This window comes from Meleagris gallopavo, chromosome 1 (assembly GCF_000146605.3).
Source record: "Meleagris gallopavo isolate NT-WF06-2002-E0010 breed Aviagen turkey brand Nicholas breeding stock chromosome 1, Turkey_5.1, whole genome shotgun sequence".
In the NCBI taxonomy this organism is placed as follows: Eukaryota; Metazoa; Chordata; class Aves; order Galliformes; family Phasianidae; genus Meleagris; species Meleagris gallopavo.
In genome coordinates this window covers 82,761,516-82,780,726 of record NC_015011.2, presented here as the reverse complement: position 1 = coordinate 82,780,726, position 19,211 = coordinate 82,761,516, and the positions used below count along the sequence as shown (strand labels likewise).

Genomic DNA, 19,211 nt, shown 5'->3' with positions numbered 1-19,211 from the left:
GCTTGAGGTCAGATATAACTAAGATTGTGAACCATATCATAGATTTTATTGTATTAGATGTTGGAGGTTTTGGTTTTTTTTAAACGCACTGTTCTGGGCCTTGGAAAGCAAGTCTGGGGACCTGCACCCCAGAAAGAATTGAGTCAGACAACAGTGCTCATAAACACTTGGGCATTGTACTGAGTAGGTATATCATATCCCCTATCATGCACCAGCTTCTATCACATAACACTGTATTTGTGAACATAAATACCCTGCAGAAAGAAAGAGAGAGAAGCAAAATGCACAGTGTGAGCTGATAAACTGAGAAAGTGAGGTGTTGCTTCCTAGATGCCAGGAAGGATTAAATTAAAAGTTACCTGGTGAGCCAGCTGTAGAGATTGAGGGAAAATTTAAGGAAAATTAGAGTTGAGAGAAAGTGAAAGACACAGGAGATGTGAACTTGCTAAGCTGAGTCAGATTCAGTGGCCTGTGTTGGTGCATGAGGGAGAGGTCTAAGACACTGTGCTATTGATCACTGTATTATAAATGTAAGCAATAGCCCAGTGAAGATTTGACTTTCAAATTGCCTATGAAAACAGATGTCACAGAAAGTAGTAGTGAACCTGTCATCTTAACAGCTTCCCTTCTGCAATGGGATTTTACTCCACCTGAAGACACCTCTTCAGTCAACTGGACAGGCTGTAATGACTGTCACAGGAATCCATGGGCAAAGGTGGGAGCTCAGCTGCCTGCCTCACTGCGGAGGCATATGAATGTAGTCACTCCTTATATCTGACTTTAGATGTTTTCTTCTGTAAGCTGTTTATAAGCTTTTAGTTGTTTTCATCTATAAATTAAATCACATTTCTAATGTCAAATGTGAAACAAAGTTCACCTTTTGTTTCTGAATACATTTTCTCCAGGTTAAGTAATCTTAATATAGCATGAGGTTGTATAACCATAAGATATTATGAGTACCTCATATAAATGGAGAAATGGGAATATTATCTGAACAGAAAGTGAAGGTTTGGATTCTTTTAGGATGCAGCCAAATATATATGTTTTGTCAGAAAGACTGCAAAAATTAGAACACTTTTGGGACCAGATCACAAGAACCAAAAAAGAAAAGAAATGTAATTATTTTAATATTGAGAACTGAAATACTTGAGGTCAAATTGGATTGGATGTGAATGCTGGATGTGGCTCTGAGCAGCCTGGTCTAGAGGTTGGTGACCCTACCCATGGCAAGGGGGTTGAAACTAGATGATTTTTGAGGTCCTTTTCAACAAAAGCCATTCTGTGATTCTGTGATGATTCTATGAAATTGATCAAATAGAGGAAGCCTATTTAAAAATAAAAGGAAACCAACATGCAGTGCTTTCATAAGAATGTCTACCTAGTGCGTTGTTCTTTAGTTGTAGTGCATTGTTGTTTGCGCTCTCCTGAATGCAGTCACTATAAATAAGGCCTGGCACCGGTAGTGATGCATGGTGTTGTCATCATTCTGTTTTATACTCGAGAAGAGTGAAGTGCTTGCATTCAATAAGGAAGCATAATGATTTTTTTAGTGTTGTACATCAAATGTTCAGCTTTCTTTTTCCAAATGTAGTTATACCAGCTGAATAATAGTACAGTGCCCTGCATGTGGCAGGGGGGTTGGAGATTCATGACCCTTGAGGTCCCTTCCAACCCTGGCCATTCTGTGATTCCTTAATAAACAAGATAACATGAGAAGTTTTTTAAAGCAAAGACCTGGGAGCTATGAGGAAATGCTATGGTATTCACATGATTCAGGATTTTTTATCCCTACATTCATGATTTCATTATCTTCTTGTGTTGGAATCTAAGTCCTCCTATGTCATCATTACTGAAGATATTACAGTGTCTTAAATCATTGTGCACATTTTGTGCACAGGGGACAAACTGGTATGTTATTTAATGTCCTGGACACTAAAAGATGATCGTTGTCAGGAACCCAGCAGGCATTTCATAGTTTAGAGATCTCTGCTTCTTTCTTACATTTCTTCTGAAATTTGCTGATGGGTGACAAAATAGAATGATGATGGAGAGGCACACAGAAACTCCATAAGAAACTTGATTTTAAAATTGGCCTTTGTAAACATCTATTTCAAACAATTGCAAGCAGCTAGTCAGACCATTTAATTTTGTTCTTAGGCATGTCAGAGTGTGAGTACTTGAAAAACATATTTGTGCTGGGATAGGGATGAATGAACTGCTGTGAGCTCGGTTAGTCTTGCTTCACTTGCAGATACCAGGGTTAATGGGGGGATAGAAGGGCAAAGCATTACTCAATTCAAGGACTGATGCAGATGGAAAACAGACTCTTGGCACATGATTCTGCTTTCCTCTCAATGGGCTGGAATTTTTTTGCATTTGCCTGATATCTGTTAGCCCTATTCTTTAATTTCCTTTAATTAGTTGTCAAATCAAATGAATAAGTCTGGAGTTCTACTTGTGTTAATCCTAGAATCTCCAATTAAAAATGAATACTGTCTCTCATTTCTCTGGCTTTTCTAGGGGAGGAGTTAGCCATCAGCTAATGGCTCACCATTCCTCATGCAAACTCTTTAATATCATTCAGTCCTGGTAAGGTGTTAGTAAGCTTGTTGTTTTGTGTTTGCACAAATTAGATTTAAAACTTTTCCTATTACCTGTTCAGCTTTAGCTTGCTTTGTGAACTCATACTCCATAAAGGGACTCATGTGAACGCTTCCTTGATTTCCCACATGGTGGAATCCAGTGTTGGCAGTCAGGGCAAAATTAAAATAAAAAACGAACCCTCAAGTAGTGACCAAAAAAATGAATTTTGTGCTTCACTGTTCACTGAGAAGAAGGATGTCCACAGCAATTCCCTCTTCTCCACTTTGAGTGGGATGCAGACTTTCCTCTTAGACAGTTTTATAACAGCATTTCTATTGAGCAGCATTTCTATTTCTGGTCTGTTTTACACCCTGGTTTGCACAATTTCCCTTCTTATGATGTCTTTATGCATAATTTATTTTACTCATGTTAAATTGTTTAGCGTGCTGTGAGGAGAATGTTCTAGTTTCTTTTGATTTGCTGGTACATATTTACATTGAAACTGTTTTGTTACTGTTGTTGTTTCCATGGTGCCTTCAAGCAGTTTTAGACTTTTAGACGCTGTATTTAATTAGGTTCCATTGGTGTTATGTACCTATCTCATCTAGAACTAAATATCATTGTTGTTTCTTTGTTTTGTTTTCCTTTTTCTTTCCTTCACCCCTCATAAAACTAACAGGTTGAATTTGAGAACTTACTCATCCCTGGCTTTTTATTATGTACAATGAGGACTAGTTCCTTGCTCTAGCACAAGCCAAAACCATAATTTGCTCTACCTCTTACAATTCATGATTTGATGTTTTACAGAAGTTAGACTATTTAAACAGCTGTTCTCTGTTGTACTCTAGTGTGATGCTTATGCAGCATGTGAAAATAAGTGCAGATTCCCCTTACGCCTACACTTTCTACCTCTAATCACTCTGTGGTTAGTGTTGTTATTTTAGATTGATGGCCAGCAGTCTAGCATTCATATGATCATCTGTTTGTATAGGGAATTCAGCTCATGGTCTTTTACAGAATTACATTTACCTTGTTTCACACTGCTTTTCTCCTTTTCCTTTTTTTTTTTTTTTTAAATTTTCACATGATCTGCTCCTACATCAGCAAAACCAGTTCTCTCATGAGGTAAATGTTTTATCAATAGTATGATCATACTCCTTCAAATAACTTCTTTTCTCAGTGACACTGAAAATTACATTGTATTTATGCCCTCAGGCATCTGAGTTTTTCTCTTAGATTTTTAGATTTCTTGTATTTGTATAGGAGCTCTTGCACCTTCATGATTTTTTCTTTCTTTTTGTAAACTCTGTTTAGATTAAATACTGTTTTGTTAGACAGAACCTAGTGCATCCTCTAGAGGTCTCATCTCTTCCCAAAGCCCTTCCACAGTCTAGTAAAACTAAGCCATTTCTTCCTGCAGCATTTTTTCAACTGCATATTGAAATGCAACTTTGCAGCCAGAACTGGCACTTCAGTACTGTCTCAGGGATGCAGTGATAGAGACAGGCTTGTAGTCAGGTGGTTAAAATGCTAAATTTGCCTTTGAGCACATTTCAAATTCCTTTATATGGTGATATTTTTATCCTTCTCAGTTTTCTCCAAGAAATGCTCTGGATGCCTCCTGAGTGTCATAGAAACAGCTATCTATGCATTTAAAAATCATAATACTCAATAGCAAGATTGTGTATGAAGTTTCAGGACTCAGGTCTTTGCATAAGAGTTGAACTACACGTTAAATGAAACGCTGGCAGGGAAATCAGAAACAATATGAAGTTGGTTTAATCATAGGATTGGTTACAGACAAATTTACAGCAGGGGAATCCAAGAATTTGTTAACACTTGTAAGCTTGCACAGAAAACAAAGCCCGATTAAAAGAACTAACGTATTTTGTTTTATATGTTCAGCTAGCAAAAGCTCTGTTGTGTGACTTCTTTTCTTTCTGTGCACCTGAAGTTATAATAGGTGTAAAGAAAATGGGAATTCATAGATATCAGGATCTTGAATCTGTAGTATACGTTCATTAATAAGGCTCTACTGAGCTGAATAGTGTGCTGTTGGATACGTGCTACTGCAAGAAATGGATGATTTCTGAAATGGTATTTTAAATCTTGCTCTTTTTAGTAATCTGAGAGCTTATGAAGCTAAATCAGCTAAGTATTTCTGTCCTTCTGTAGATTCCATGCAGTTTATTTTAATGATTTCTAGGCGAGGTCTTACAGTCAGGGAGATGTAAAGTGCACATAAACTGTAACAGTGGTCTTCACTGTCTTTTCAGGAGAGTTGAACTGTGCAAGCCCTGGTTTTATTCATTGCTCCTTCAGTCAGTGCTGCAGTGTTGGCTGTTACATTGTGTGCAGAGACCATAAGAAACTGGGTTCTGAACCAAAGATGATGTATGCAGGGCTGATATTTCTATAAAGATTGTGGATGACTTAGCAATTAATAACATGGATTTAGTGCTGTGGCACCATTTAACAATGGTGAAGCTTTGACAAGCATGTTTATGAGGTCCTTTGAGTTTTAATATAGTGGTTTTCATTACGTTTATTTATAATCTATACTTTTCATTGGCTATGCTTAAATCTAGTCTATAAGAATTTTGAAGGTTTATAGCAAACTTAAAGTGATATAAGAAGGTAAGTAACTTTATCCAGTGAGTGTGTTTATCCAAATATGTCATTAAACTTCTCAATTTCCTTTTTAGAAGGCCAGTTAGGGACAGACTGACTCATTCTCCCGTCTGACAGAATGCGAAGACATCCAGAGTTTAGCTGGCAAGACTATTGAAAAAAAAGAGAATTTTAGGATTTCAGGGAGTGTGTCTTGCTTCTCAGTCCCCCAGCTGGACGTAAGATAAAATTTTCAAATGAGAAACATGTGAAATCTTGTCTAAACATCTGAATAAATGTTGTCCCAATTTCTTGATGACTTAAATGAAAGTGGAGGATCTGAACATCCCTAAATGTCAGTTTGGCAGTCATATACATATATACATCAGAATGTGGTTTTCTGATGGTCCTAAAATCATTAGCATGCAAATCAAATTAAAGGAAGAGGAGGGTGTAAGGTCTCCATTTCTGCTATATTTTATTTTTGTTTCTGTTGGATCATCTCTTTTTGTCTTTTGTCTTTTTTTAATTTTTGCCTCCAGGTTATGAAGAAGGATAATGTGCAAGTGAGCTGGTAATGATTATACTTGACTGAAGTGGAAGGATGATTCCAGAAAGCCCTTTTTTTGTCACTTGTAATGTCTGTGGTGGCCATGTGTATTTGGGTTTCATTCTCTTTACTTGGAGCTGCCTTTTTATTGTTCAGTTCACACCTGAATTTAGAATAAAATAATACAAAATCCGTCCTGTCTTTTCAGTCTATATCGTTAGATGTGGATATTTATTTATTTATTTTTACATAACTAGTATCATTTAGACACTTCCATTTGTACTTGTGTTTATCAAATCTCACTAAATAGACTGAATAGATTGGATGGATTTTGTATGAAACTTACTAATAAGACTTTATTTTATAAGTAAATGTTCATTCTTAGCACTTTTCTCATGTAAAACAGTCCTGATTTTGACCTGAGTGTATGCATGGTCTCGGTGGGAGCAGATCTCCTCCTATAGAGTTCTGGATGGGATTTGAGAGTATTCAGCATCTTCCAGGATGCAGTACCTCTTTCCTTGTTTTCTCCAGTGACTTGGAGATACCGTGAATCAAAATGACATGGCTAAGGAGCTCTGTGATAGTCAGTAAAAGGCAAGATTCCTTATAAGTGGCTTTAAGAGTGAAGAGCTCTGTTCAAGTAGCAGGTTTTCTAAATCAGTTCTCAGGTTTTCAACCAAAATTTAGAACTTAAATGTACTTGCAAGCAAGTAAATAAAGCATTATTACAAAAAGTGGTTTTAGTGATTTTCTTTTGCAATGCAATAACCTGTGATGTTCTCTCCATTGAAGCTGCTAGGAATATCTTGAGCAGGTCTGTGCAAGGCATATCTAGTCAAGCTCATATGCACATTTGAGAACAACCAAGTTTCTGTTTCCCTTGTTCTGATTTCCCTTCTTCTCCAAAATTCTTGGCAAAGATAGGCTCTGGGAGAAGATAACTGATGTTAGGCCAAGTTTGGCAGACACAAATCAGTTAGCTGTCTGGGTATTTTCAGTGTGACTGTCCCTTTGGCACTTTCAAATTCCCATTTTGGGGGTGAATAAGTGTTTTCTATGGCATAATACCTCTTCTTTCCTCTTCCATTAGCCTGACATCACAACTGTTCCTTAATTTTCAGGCAGGAAAAAAAAAAGTTGTCAATAATCAAATGATGGTTTGAGATCTTTTAGTACTGGAGCCTTCTGTTGTCAGTATGTCTGTACATACTCTGGCTTTTACCACTAGTGTTCCCCAGCACTCAGTTATCTGTGGGAGGGTAAAGGGATTGGCAAAGTCTCTTTGCCTGCTCAGTCTTTGGAATACCTCCAAACCATGCCTCACAGAAGCTGCTATATCAGTTTATCTCCCAAGGGGCATGGTTTGAACCCCACTAAAGAAGACACTGCAGTTCTCCATTCAAATGCTTAGGTAGCAGACCTAAGTGGCTGCAAGCCACTCAAGCACCAGTCTCAGGGTTTCTCTGCTACAGATCTTAGATAGACCTGTATCTATCACCTATCTGGTCCATCCTAAGAGTTTATTTCTGTATTTATGCGCTTTCTCTGGCTTTGTCCTGATCTTCATAGTTAAAAGGCTGAAATGTTCAACATGCTTTTTCAGTGTGTTCACACTGGGCTTGGTCTTCAGACTCTAAGGAGGTTGTGTGTTACTTTGTCCACATATGTGTTGTTTCTCGTTGAAGTTTATATAGCAAGCATTTCAGGCTCCAGAAACAAGCAAACAAACAAAAAAAGCTTACGCAAAAAGCAAAATTATCACATAAGATAATTTTGTTTTATTTCAAATGAGTTTTTTTTCTAGTAACCCTTGTTCTCATTAGATTCAGTGCTACTGATTTTCCTCTTTATTCATTTTAAAATTACTGCCCAGTGTGGGACTGTGACATTTCACTTAAAGTGCTTTAACTCCCATGTAAGTTTCTTTCATTCATATACATATATATGTGTATATACAAAACTATATATAAGTGATACTCAGTGATTTTGTAGCCAGGCATAAAAGCAGCAAGGTTCACAATATGCCATGAGAAACTCGGTTATGAATTTAGACCACGGGTCCTGATAACCGGTGCATGACCTGTGTCCCCTGTTCTCATGGCCATTTTTCTCTTGCCTATCCTTAAGATATGAAGCTAATAATAGCACATAGAGGTCACTTAAATTTTTCTGTCACGAGAAAGATCTTGACTTCATTTGGATTTCCTCTCCACACCGAAACAGGAATATAGCTTTTCCCAGAGCAATGATTTATTCTGAAAAATTATGATAGCATCAAACTTTTCTGCTATCTCAGAACAATTTATAGATTCTTCTCTCTGTCTAATGTTGGGTGTTTTCTTATAAAACTGGTCACAAAATCTTGTGCCAATTTCTGCCCTTCTCTCTGCCCCACCCTGCAGTGAATCAGAAGGGCACTGTGTCTTTTTTTGGTCACAGGTCTCAGTGCAGTCATCCGTTTCTATTGTTGCTTGTGATGAGGCAAGTTATGCTGTGCCATACGTGGAGCAGTGCACTACGTCTTATTTGGAAATTTAAATCTGTGAGTGAAGCAAGTGCCCGATTACTAAGGGTAGCATCTCAACACGAGAATATTTCGCCTGTCCTTCGTCACCCGTGCTGGTCACTGGTTAGGTTGCAAATAGAATATATGGAGTTGGTGTTGATTTACAGGAGCCATAAATATTGTGACACTTGCCAGCTTTCAAAGATCATCTTTCCCTTTAAGCTGTGACACCACGGGTAGAAGTGCTGACTAGAGCTACCACCAAAGTGGTTTTCCATGCTCATCCATCTCAGAAGAATTTCTTCCCTTTTGCTATGAGGGTATATGATGACTCCCATTGGTTTCCTCACCTAAGTGGGGAGATAGGATAGCAGGGTAGAAGAGTGTTTGACTAAGATTTTTCCATCGTGTCCTCTTCTGCCTCAAAGTACCCAAAGATAGTATGGATTTGTAGTCATGACAGTGCCTTAGGCAGTGGACAGATATCTCCTGTACTCAAAGTTTAAAGAAACTGAGTGTGAGCCTCACTTCTCTCTCATTCCATGAATTGTGTGAGAAATGGTTATCACTAGATCTTGCATCTACTGGCTAATTTGCACTAGGTGGAATAATTGAAAATTGCACCACAGATCCAAAAAAATTTCTCAGTTGTATTAACACTGAGTTGAAAGCACTGATTCTGTTCACATTTCACTTTACTCTTTGTTTCGAGTAAACATAATTTGACCTTATGTAACAGTTTTGAGTTTTTTTAAATTTCTTTGCTAACCTGATTTTATTCATTTATTTTTTAAGATAAAGTATTTTCCCCTTCGTCATTCACAGAAACTGTTGTATAAATCTCAGAATCCTTGAATTTTGACAAGAGTTTAGTTTCACAACATCTGTTGAAAGTTATGTAGCATAATGGTACAGAGTTCTTCACGTACAAGCATGAGGTAATTAATCTGCATACATCACTTCCTTGTGTCTTGTCACTGTGTCTCAGTGGTACTTATGATTAGTGGGACTGTTCCATTGGGATGTAGTGCAGAATAAGAAAGCTAAAGTTTTGTTTGTGGTGGGTCTCTCTTACTCACCTACAGAGCACTAGATACCCATGAAAAAGGTCAAATGTACAGAGATCTGGCATCGATTTCACAACTTGCAAGACATAGTCTCAGGCATATGTAATATATATAACTCATTGCCAGAAAGCTAAAAGGAAATGATTGCATTTCAGTACAATGCAATCTATAACAATAGTTTAGTGTGCATGAAATTAAAAACTGCTGCTAACATGTAGAATAAATAAGTCAACAGTGTTTATTTTTACTGCAGCTTTCTGTAAAAATAAGGTCCTGCTTCTTATAATATTTAATTGGTTTCATTAATAAAAACAGCAAATATTAATTATAACCATTGCTGCAGAATATTGAATTTTCCAGTACTTGACATACAATATATTGTTATTCCAACGTGTGAATGTGTCAGAATTGAAGTACAGCAATGTTATGCTGACAACATACTAACTAGCTTCATATCTGAGCCGAGATTTCTTCTCTTCTTGATGCACTGTACTGGTTTTCCAGCATTGTTCACTTGACCTACTACATGTAGCAGTTAGTTTCATATGTCATTTAAAAACAAACTAACTAACTAACTAACTAACTAACTAACTAACTAACTAACTAACTAACCCTAAGTGCACAATTATCTAAAACCACACATTTTATCAAATTTTAGTACAGTTGTATTGTGATGGAGGGTTTGGGCCATGTAGTTACATTCAGTGAGAGGATAAAGGTGTATTGTAAAGGTAGACAAGAGGAAATAAATAACCTTAACGCAGAAATGGCCATGTATCCATGGAGAGTTGTATGGAGAGGGGTGAAGTAGCTAATGTGGAAACGATAAAAGATTTCTTTGGATGAAAGAACAGAAAGGTGCCGGCAATTGGTTATTTTCTTTGCGTTTCTTCTTTCTTTCTCTTGGAGGTGTGGTGAAGAAGAACTTGAGACTAAAAGAAAGGCTCAGAGAGAAAATGGATATAGATGTGATAAACTGAGTGACAAACAGCATGATTTTGTTAACCTGTTTTTATGAAATGAGGTAGTAGAGAATCTTAAGGATGAAACCATAGGCAGGGGGATAAAAGATTGACTTCCCTTCTGGTCTGATAAAATTCTCAGGCTGCTCACAGAAGGTGAGATTTTTGTGGTTGGGGTGGTTTGAGTAGACCTGAGAATCTTGAGCGTAGAGGTGGTAGCTGATTTCAAGATTCTGTGAGAATAAGCACATAAAGAGAGAAAGACAAAGACCTAAAGAATGGTATGTATTAGGTCCCATAGACAGAGAAGAGGTGGACAAAATGAAATTTGCAACACGGAGTACCACTGTGCAGAGGCTTTTAGAGAAGTAAGGGGATTCCAACTGATTAACTGAACGCTGTGCAGGTGAGATACTGAGGAAGTGTCGAAAATTCATTTGTGTCCAAGGCAGCTAAAAGAGATAATGATGATGATTTAGGTTTAGAGGTTTGCTAGAAAGGAGGTTGCTGAGCTTGTAATAACAGCTATTTCAGGGCAGAAACAAGACCAGGATGATGCCTACAATGAACCTGAGAGAAAGAGTCTCCAGGCAAGGATGGCAAAGACTGCAGGAGGAGCCTATAGATAGGCAGCAGAATCACTGTTCCTTGGAGTTCTTCACAAGTCAGTTGGAGAAAAGTCTGAGCAACCTGTGAACTTGGCCCTGCACACAACAGGTTGTGCTGGAGGCTTCCAGACCTCTTCCAACTTGTACTGCTCAAAAGTAGTTAATTGATTGACATTGAGCGGGACAGCAACTGAGGCAACAAGCACAGTTCTTTTCTGTTTTTTTTAAGATGAGAAAGACCAAAGTTTTGAGACTTTTGCAGGTCAGGTTCCAAATCATTATGCTTGGTGAATGTTGACTCCCCAGATAGGTATGACAATAAAATATTTTAAGACTGAAAATGCGTTTTTCTTGATGGGTGATGCAGTGGAATAGAATTTGGTTGGCTGGGTTTTGTTGTTGTTGTTTTTTTTCTTTTTCCACTTGCTTAGAGCAAAAGGGATAAGTTTTATTTATGAACTGTTAGGATTATCTTTTTTGTAAAAAAAGTTTTCTTCTCCTTTGGACTACGTTCTTTGTCTGACCTTTTTGTGAACTAAATGCTAAAGCAAAAACTCCGTATAGAAAAATCTCATCTTTCTCAGTTGGAGGATACTTAAGGTAAGAGCTTATTAATCACTGTCATACCAACTGGGAAGTTTTGTGCCAATAATTGAATTCCTGTGAGCAACATTTATCTTAACTACCTTTAAAGTCTATTTACATGTCTGATGGTCAAACTGCTGTTTCTTTTCCTGTCCTGTATAACAGTGTTCACTTACTTGTGAATTACATTTTGTTGTCATGGAGAATCAACATGCTAGCCATAGTATGTAGTGAGTTTGAAGATGGAGGGCATCTGTTCACTGAGATTTCTACCTTTCCTGCAGTCTAAGCATTCAGGTATGCTGTGAGCAAAGAGAGGTTATTTCCACTCATACCTTCATGTCCTTTCAGTATTCAAAAAACAGGAAATAACTGTACTCACATAATTAAAACTTGGTGATATTTGCAGTGGAAAAGGCTGTGTAAGTGCTTATCATTTTCCCCTTTTGTTTCTTTTCTCTTCGTAGGCATTTCATTTTGTTTTGTGAGATAGAGAATAATATGTAAATATATGAACACTTGCATGCATATGTCATGTTTTCAAACTAGAAGCATATCTATCTCTTAAACTTTCTAGTTTCATATTTTATCATTGTGAATTATGTTCTAGAATAACTTTTATTACTTAATTGTACTCCAAAAGCAAGGAATATTTATAAAGTTATCTGGACAAGTAGGTACATCCTCAGTAAAGATACAGTGGAACCTATATTTGAATCTGCATTTTAAAAATTGTTGTGTATTTTCAGGATTGGTTTTATTTATTCATTTATTTATTAACCACTCTTTCTGACAAATTGGGAAAGGAAGGAAAGGAAACATCAATACTACCGGACAAAGCAGTGGTCCAGAATGTATTTTTTCTTGATTCTTTGTAGTTGCCTTTGAGAATGAAGAGGAGAGGAGCAATGAAATGGCACATGCTTGTATGGGGCATGAAATGCTCTTTCTGGCATATTTTTTCTTTCCAATTTGGAAGATCCATTTTCATCTCTGAGCTGAAGGAAGACTATGGAAGAGTAGTTTTGGCAGGCAGTAGAAAAATGTTTGAAATATCTAAAGGATTAATATTAAACCTAGAAAGCTGTCACTAATCTTGTTTTAAACGCACAAATCTAACAATGTACAATTGCTTAGGAGAAACTTAAGTTTTTTTGCCTTGCTATGAAGTCAAAGGGATTGTTGGATGATTGAGATGAAATGTTTGTACCAACTCACTGAAGGCTGCTGCTATTTTGTATGATCTAAACATAACGTAGTTAAAAATTTAGTTAAGATCATTTAATTAGAAATTCAAAGTTAACCTTTCTAATGAGAACTGTTGTGTATGGAGGAGTAATGCAGCAGAAAGACATTATGATGGAGGCTTGCCTGGTTTTGTAAAACATACAATCATCTGATAAACTAGTTTATGACTCAAGTTTTCATTTAAGCATTCAACAGTTTTACTCTTCCTGAGAGCATACCTAAGAAAGAGGAAATGCTTTCCCTCTTCCTTATTTTATAATAGCTTTAATTATATATAAGAATTGGATGTGACTCACAGTTTCTTTATTCTGAATGAGGTGCTACGAGATATGGTTTAGTGGCTTGTGGTAATAAGGGTAGTGGGAGAATGGTTGGACTAGATGATCCTGTAGGTCCTTTCCAACCTTGTGATTCTATGATTCTATTCCTGTTATTAACAGTAGCTTTCAGTCCTTCAGCATCACCACCCCATAACATCCAAGTCTTTTCATCTTGATCATATAATCCTGTATTACTCAGATACCTTGTTTGGCTTGCATGCATTTTATACTCTTGGAAGTTATTTTAAAGCATATACTGTAGCTTTGCTCTTTCATAAAATAAAACTCTTCTTTGACTAACTGAATGGAAGTTCAGGATTTTGCTTCGAAACTGAAATCCTGTTACTAACGTTATGTACCTTTCCACACTGATAAAGGAATACTTCTTTTTGAAAAAGGAAGAAAGTTCTTTGACAAATGGTTATGGCTTTTCTGTACAGTTTGTTCTTAAATGGAATTTCAGCAGGGGGAACAAAAATTCATTGTCATTGTTTATGTATGAAACTTCTCACAGAGTTTTGTTTGTTCACACAAGCCAAGAGCAAAATTTACATCCTGTGAAGATTTACAATGAGACTAAGATTTTTGAAATGAAAGAAAAGGTCACTTTGCTGTGTATGGGTGTGTATTCTGAATGTCAAGTCATGCAGGTAAACATAGAAAGAGATGTGCCTTAACTTGCTGAGCATTTTTTGTTTGTCTTTTTTCATTTTTTCTCTTTATTATGGCAGGCAATTGCATGGAGATCTTGATGGTGACATGACTTGGCAAACATTTTGGAATCAGCTCAATATGTGACATCACACCCCCTTACGGTTTTCCACATAAAATAAGTACTCCAAAGAAAATAGAAAAATTGAGACTTAATCTGAAATCTATCATTACGTCCTCTAAGGTCTCATTAGGCACCTCACTGTTTTCTTTTTTCTTTTTTCTTTTTCATTTTTCCAGGCAGATAGACTAAATGTTGCAGATCATAGTGGTAAATATTTTATGGAGAGAGCAGGGGGGAGGTGCAAGGAATAGAGTTTTATTCCCATGCCTACTTTGTTTTCACAAAGAAAAAAACCCACAAAGATCGTGGTTAAGTCTTTCCTCCTGAGCAGCTTTTCAGGCAGTGAAAGTACATGTGTCTGATGTAACATTTAGCAATTGTGGTTGTTTAGGTCTGTCTCTAAGAGATAGATGAGTGACTCCTAGTTTATGAGTTAAGGACAACACAGATGAAAACCTCTGTTCAGCTCAGACTTCAGTTCTCAATACGTTGATGTTTCACAAAAGCAATTTTTGGAGAAAAACATCCATTCTGCCCTTTGCTGGGTGACCGTATGTGATTTTCTGTGTGTGCTTGTGGTTGCTTGCATTAATGCTCTTTTTTTTCTGAGAAGCAAATTATTTTTTCCCCAGCTTCTTTAATTGCAATGTGTAAGTATGGCTGTGTACTTGGTGGGAAGCATATGTGCTATCATTGATATGTGAAGGACAGAGGTGTAGTGGAAAGGGTGAAAGTAGCAAATGCTGCCAAAATACATGGAACATGATGTTACACAGGCGAAGCACAGGAAGAATTATCTATGCATAATGTGAGTTTAGAATAAGCTTGACATTCTCACACCCAAACATTTCCATCTGGAAGCTGTTCTGAAGAAAAGGAAACAGAGACAATATACTCCTATCTTCTGGAGTAGCTATCCACAGAATAGGAAATGTTCTTCTATTTTTTTCTTTCTTTTTCCCTAGAACGTGTTCAGTTTTACGGCAGAATAAGAGAAGTTGTGTTTTGAAATTTTAAAGACAGGAAATGGCATTAAATTCTTTTGTATCTTTCTGAAAATTGGTTTTGAAAATCTCATGTTATGCTTAAGCAAACTGTTGAGATTTTCAGTTATGGTTTTTATGCCAGTACTAATACAGGAACTTATTTTCAAAGCTTTTTACAAACTACCTTCTGCCTTTGTGTCATCTTTCTGTGCTTTGATTTGTCCAAACACCTTCTGTTTTTCCTCACGTCTTTCTTTTGCCATTGTAGTCTGCAGGCCAGATTTCATATTCTCTTACTTACATCCCATTGTGCACACTGAACATCTCAAACACACTGAAAGACCGACCTGCTTCATGTGGTTGTAACTTTAAACACATATATGCATCTCCTTGGGCTCCCTGTATTGTAACATATTTGTCGCTCTCTAATGGAGCTGAAGAATCGACCAACATGCTGACCTACACCACTGTTATTTAGGAATAATTAATTATGCTTTTATAGCTGAACTCTCAAAATATGAGTCTACAAATATTCCTGATTTGTAGTGGATGCAGAAAGTGGACAGATCCATACACATTATATTAAATTATAGGTATTTCTTAGTACCATGCCAAGTGGTAACCTTACCTTTCACGTTCTTTTTCCAGTAAGCTTATAAACTCATCACTTTTCTCCATGTATTCACTGTGCTTCCTCTTCTCTTCCTCTAATTCATACAGTGTCTGTCTGTGTGACTTTTCTACCATTAGAAGTTGCTCCAGCATTCGTCTGTGAGTTTCCTTCTGTTTCTCTACAACTTTATCAAGCTAAAAAAAAAAAAGAAGTCCTGAAATATTTCAAAAGTCTTAGTTGCTCAGACTTCCATCAATAAAAGATTATAGGAAAAGCTTACTCATATAAAGTATGTTTAATAGCCTGATGGCTCTGTACTTTGTTACCTGTTTGGAAAAAAATATTTAATTCCATCAGTCTGAATCTAACAAACTAGCAAAATTAGTTAAGGTACTGTTTTGAGGGACCCTCAGCCACCTTCTGTACCTCCTCTTGCCATGAATGTGCTTTCGTCATTGATATTTCTGATACGAAATAGATGCCTTGGCAGATGAAGCCTCTACTTCACACACAAGTAGACCTACTTTTGGTTGAATAGAAGTAGAAATTGTATTTGTAGCTCTGTAGAATATGAGAGGGATCTTCCTCCTTAGACATTACTGATCTAGCTGAAGTTTGAGGAGGGATCACTGGAAGCCATCTAGAGACCTGAGGAGGATTTGTATTTGTGGGCATTTTTGTTCACTGCTCATTCATCCTCCTCTGAGGAGGCTGTCTTCCTGATTAGGTCAACAAGAGAATCCTCAAGTCCCTTTTGGAGAAGATAAATTTTCAATGCAAAGCCAGAGCCAGCTCCTTCTAGCCACAGACCATTATAGCAGTTGAGCTGCTTTGCAGTAGTTCACTCTATTAATAGGAAAGAATTCACAAATGGGCAGTGTGGGAAGCAAGACTGATTCTCGTTCTCCAACATTTCCCCCACTAGGAATTTCACATGCCTCAAGGCACACTGGGCTTTCAGATTCTTAGAGCCACTGCTTATTTTAGGCAGTGTAATTCAGAGGATTATAATTAATTATCTTCTCTTCATGCTTATTGACAGTTGGGCTGATAGAAGCGCTGTCAGGAATGAACCAGAATACCTGAACATGAGTTTCTGGAATGACTGAGAAAATCCTCTACTTTTACATGGGCTTCTGTTTCTCCCTCTGCATACTTCAGCTACTTTCTAAGCATCTCTTGTTTTTCCTGTCATTGTTAACTTTTTTTTTGTTGATGCTGACATGAATAATGAAGTAAGGTCTACTGACAAAACTTTGATTGTTTGAATCCAAAATGTTTCATCAGAAATGATGGATCACTTTGAAAATGGCCTGTTCTTTCTCCTTATGGCATCAGTGTCTTTTCTGTTGCAGTGCACCTGAGTTAATTTCATCCATGACCTGAAAATATAAAGAAAGTGGTGGCTGTCCTTCTTAGCTGCTTTATGGTGCTATTACAGCAGATTGTCAAGACTTTCCCCATCCCATTCCCTGGCATTAGTGTACTTTTACTTCTACAAGGTCAATGGGAATTATGAATCTGAATTAGGATCTCTCTTGGGAAAATATTTCTTATCAAAACCCTTCCATACTCAAGCTTTCTCAGGAAACAAGTGTCACCTCTTCCAAACATCTTGACTGCATTTTCCATGTATTTTACAGGGGTTGAAAACTGAATTGCCTTAAAAGGTCCGACTGAAAAAATCTGGCTATTTTTAATTTCTTCACATCTTCTTCTACCAGGAATGAGGATTTCAAAATTTGAAATCTTTTGCTGAGCTAGTAGATTTGGCTAAAAGAGAGAAAACTTTCACTGTATTTTATCAGCCTTCTTCCCTGTTCAAGATTTCAGAGGGGTTTTTGGAGCAGCTATGGCACAGATGCATGAAGCACCATTGCCTGAGTTTGTGCTCCTTGTGGTCTTAAAGATCATGCCTTAAGGTGACTGTACGCTGTCCTCCGAAAGCAACCGGCGTTCTGCTTTTTGATAAAGCTGTGTTGTGGTACTGTTTGTGGCTATGGCGTTATCTTGCATGATCACATTTGCTGGTCTCAGCCCTCACTGTGAGTTCAGGCGAGGAAGAAAGCAAATGTGAAACTCTTACTTATTTTGGCAGTAAGCCTGTATGGATAGAGCTAAGAAAATGAAAGGATGCATTTATAGTGATACAAACACTGCTTCGAAAGCACATGTAAGAATGTGAGGGGATGCAAAAATTGTTATCATAAGAAAAGAAAGTGAAATTTCTGGCTAAAAACTGATCATAAATCAAATGACTTGTGTATCCCAACATATAAATGACTGATGAAGATGAAGGTTGCGTAAACTAATCAATGCAAGCAATGTGAATCAAATAGAAATATTTCTGCTTCTGCACTGTTGGGTATGAAGGATGCGGGACCTGCATGGTGTTTTATAAGTTTGTTTGCTGTAGAGTATTTGCAAAGGATGCAGAGAACACAGATATGGTGCCATGTTGCTGTTTGGAAGCTCTGTTCTGTCCCTGCAGGAGAAAAGGGTTGAACCTTGGGGGGCAAGTTTGCCTCCAGTATTTTCTCCTGAGATCTTGTAATGACTCGCACATACCAGCAGAGAGGAGAGAGAAGCCATGCGAGCCCCCGCTAGCATGAGATACTCTCAAAAGAGTGTTCTTCCTCAAGTTACCCTGTCCAAATGCTAGATGTGCACATATGAAAATGTCCATTTATATGTACGCACAGCGTTTACTGAGCCTATACAGTTCTTGGCTAAAAACCCCAAATAAGAGTAATAAGCAGCAATATAAATGTCTTCTGTGGAAAATTAAAGTGATAAAATCTTGATTAAGTGATTTGCTGTTTTGTACTTGCTAACCATATGGACTTTTTGCTAGAATTAATAGTTGAACATAGTGTACAAAACAGTGGAAAATAGGAGGCATGAACTTACGTAACTGTGAATAGTTTAGCACATTAAAAATTCACAGGCATTTAATTGTTTTGCCACCAACCTGTGTTTGAAGTCAAATTAAGATGGTGCCTCTCATATTCATTATGTTAGAACTGAATTCATTGTCTTTCTCTTTAGACTGCTTTGTGTTTGGCACAGAATCAGAATAAAATCCAAGCTAGTTACATTTATTTATCCAAAATTTAGTGAAATATTACTTCTGCTAATAATACCCTCATGGTCACTGTGTGGGTGTAAATGTATAATCCTGAGTTGAGGATATCTGGCGATGGTGGGAGCATTTCTTCCCTTGTCTTTTTCACTCCTGGCTGTACCAGAATTCCGTGCAGATACATTGATCTGCTTTTCTTGAATGCCATGTTATCAGCATCTCTTCCTGTGAGTGTAACTTTTTTAGTTTCCTATAGCTGTCTTCCCTTGAAAGTTGTGAGGATACCATCAGTTATACATTGTTGAAAGGCAGATGGGAGTGCTACATTCCTCAAGTTGATTGGTGCTGGGATTTTAAAAATGGGTTCCACTTTAAATTACCCCTGACTTCTGCAGAATATAGGCTTTTATCTAACATCACTGCTTTTCAAGCTCTTAAAGTGTTAAGAGATCCTGTTCATCAAGTTTCAACCAGTGAGGTCCCAGAGTTTTTATCTTTGCCTGCTGATTTGAATCTGAGGTCAGTTATAAACCAGAATTGGCTTTCTAATTCCATGAAGGTTTGAAACTTGAGACAAGACGCCATTAATTCTATAGTATCTTCCTCTTGGTCTTCTCTCTCTCTTACTACATCACCTTTTTTGAGTTGATTTTTGTTTTTAATGTTATTATTTTGATGATTTCGGGTTTTTATTTGAATCTGGGAAAATGTGT

At 37.2% G+C, this 19,211-nt stretch overlaps 1 protein-coding gene across 2 annotated transcripts in view; it reads right to left on the bottom strand.

The window, feature by feature from the left end:
* The window catches only part of FILIP1L (filamin A interacting protein 1 like), a 198,623-nt gene that overhangs the window by 52,340 nt on the left and 127,072 nt on the right, over positions 1-19,211 (bottom strand). For both annotated transcript variants that reach the window (XM_010720020.3, XM_031556236.1), the window contains one exon: positions 15,432-15,610. In XM_010720020.3, coding sequence (XP_010718322.2) covers positions 15,432-15,610 — 179 coding nt within the window. The remainder of the gene's footprint in view (positions 1-15,431; positions 15,611-19,211) is intronic.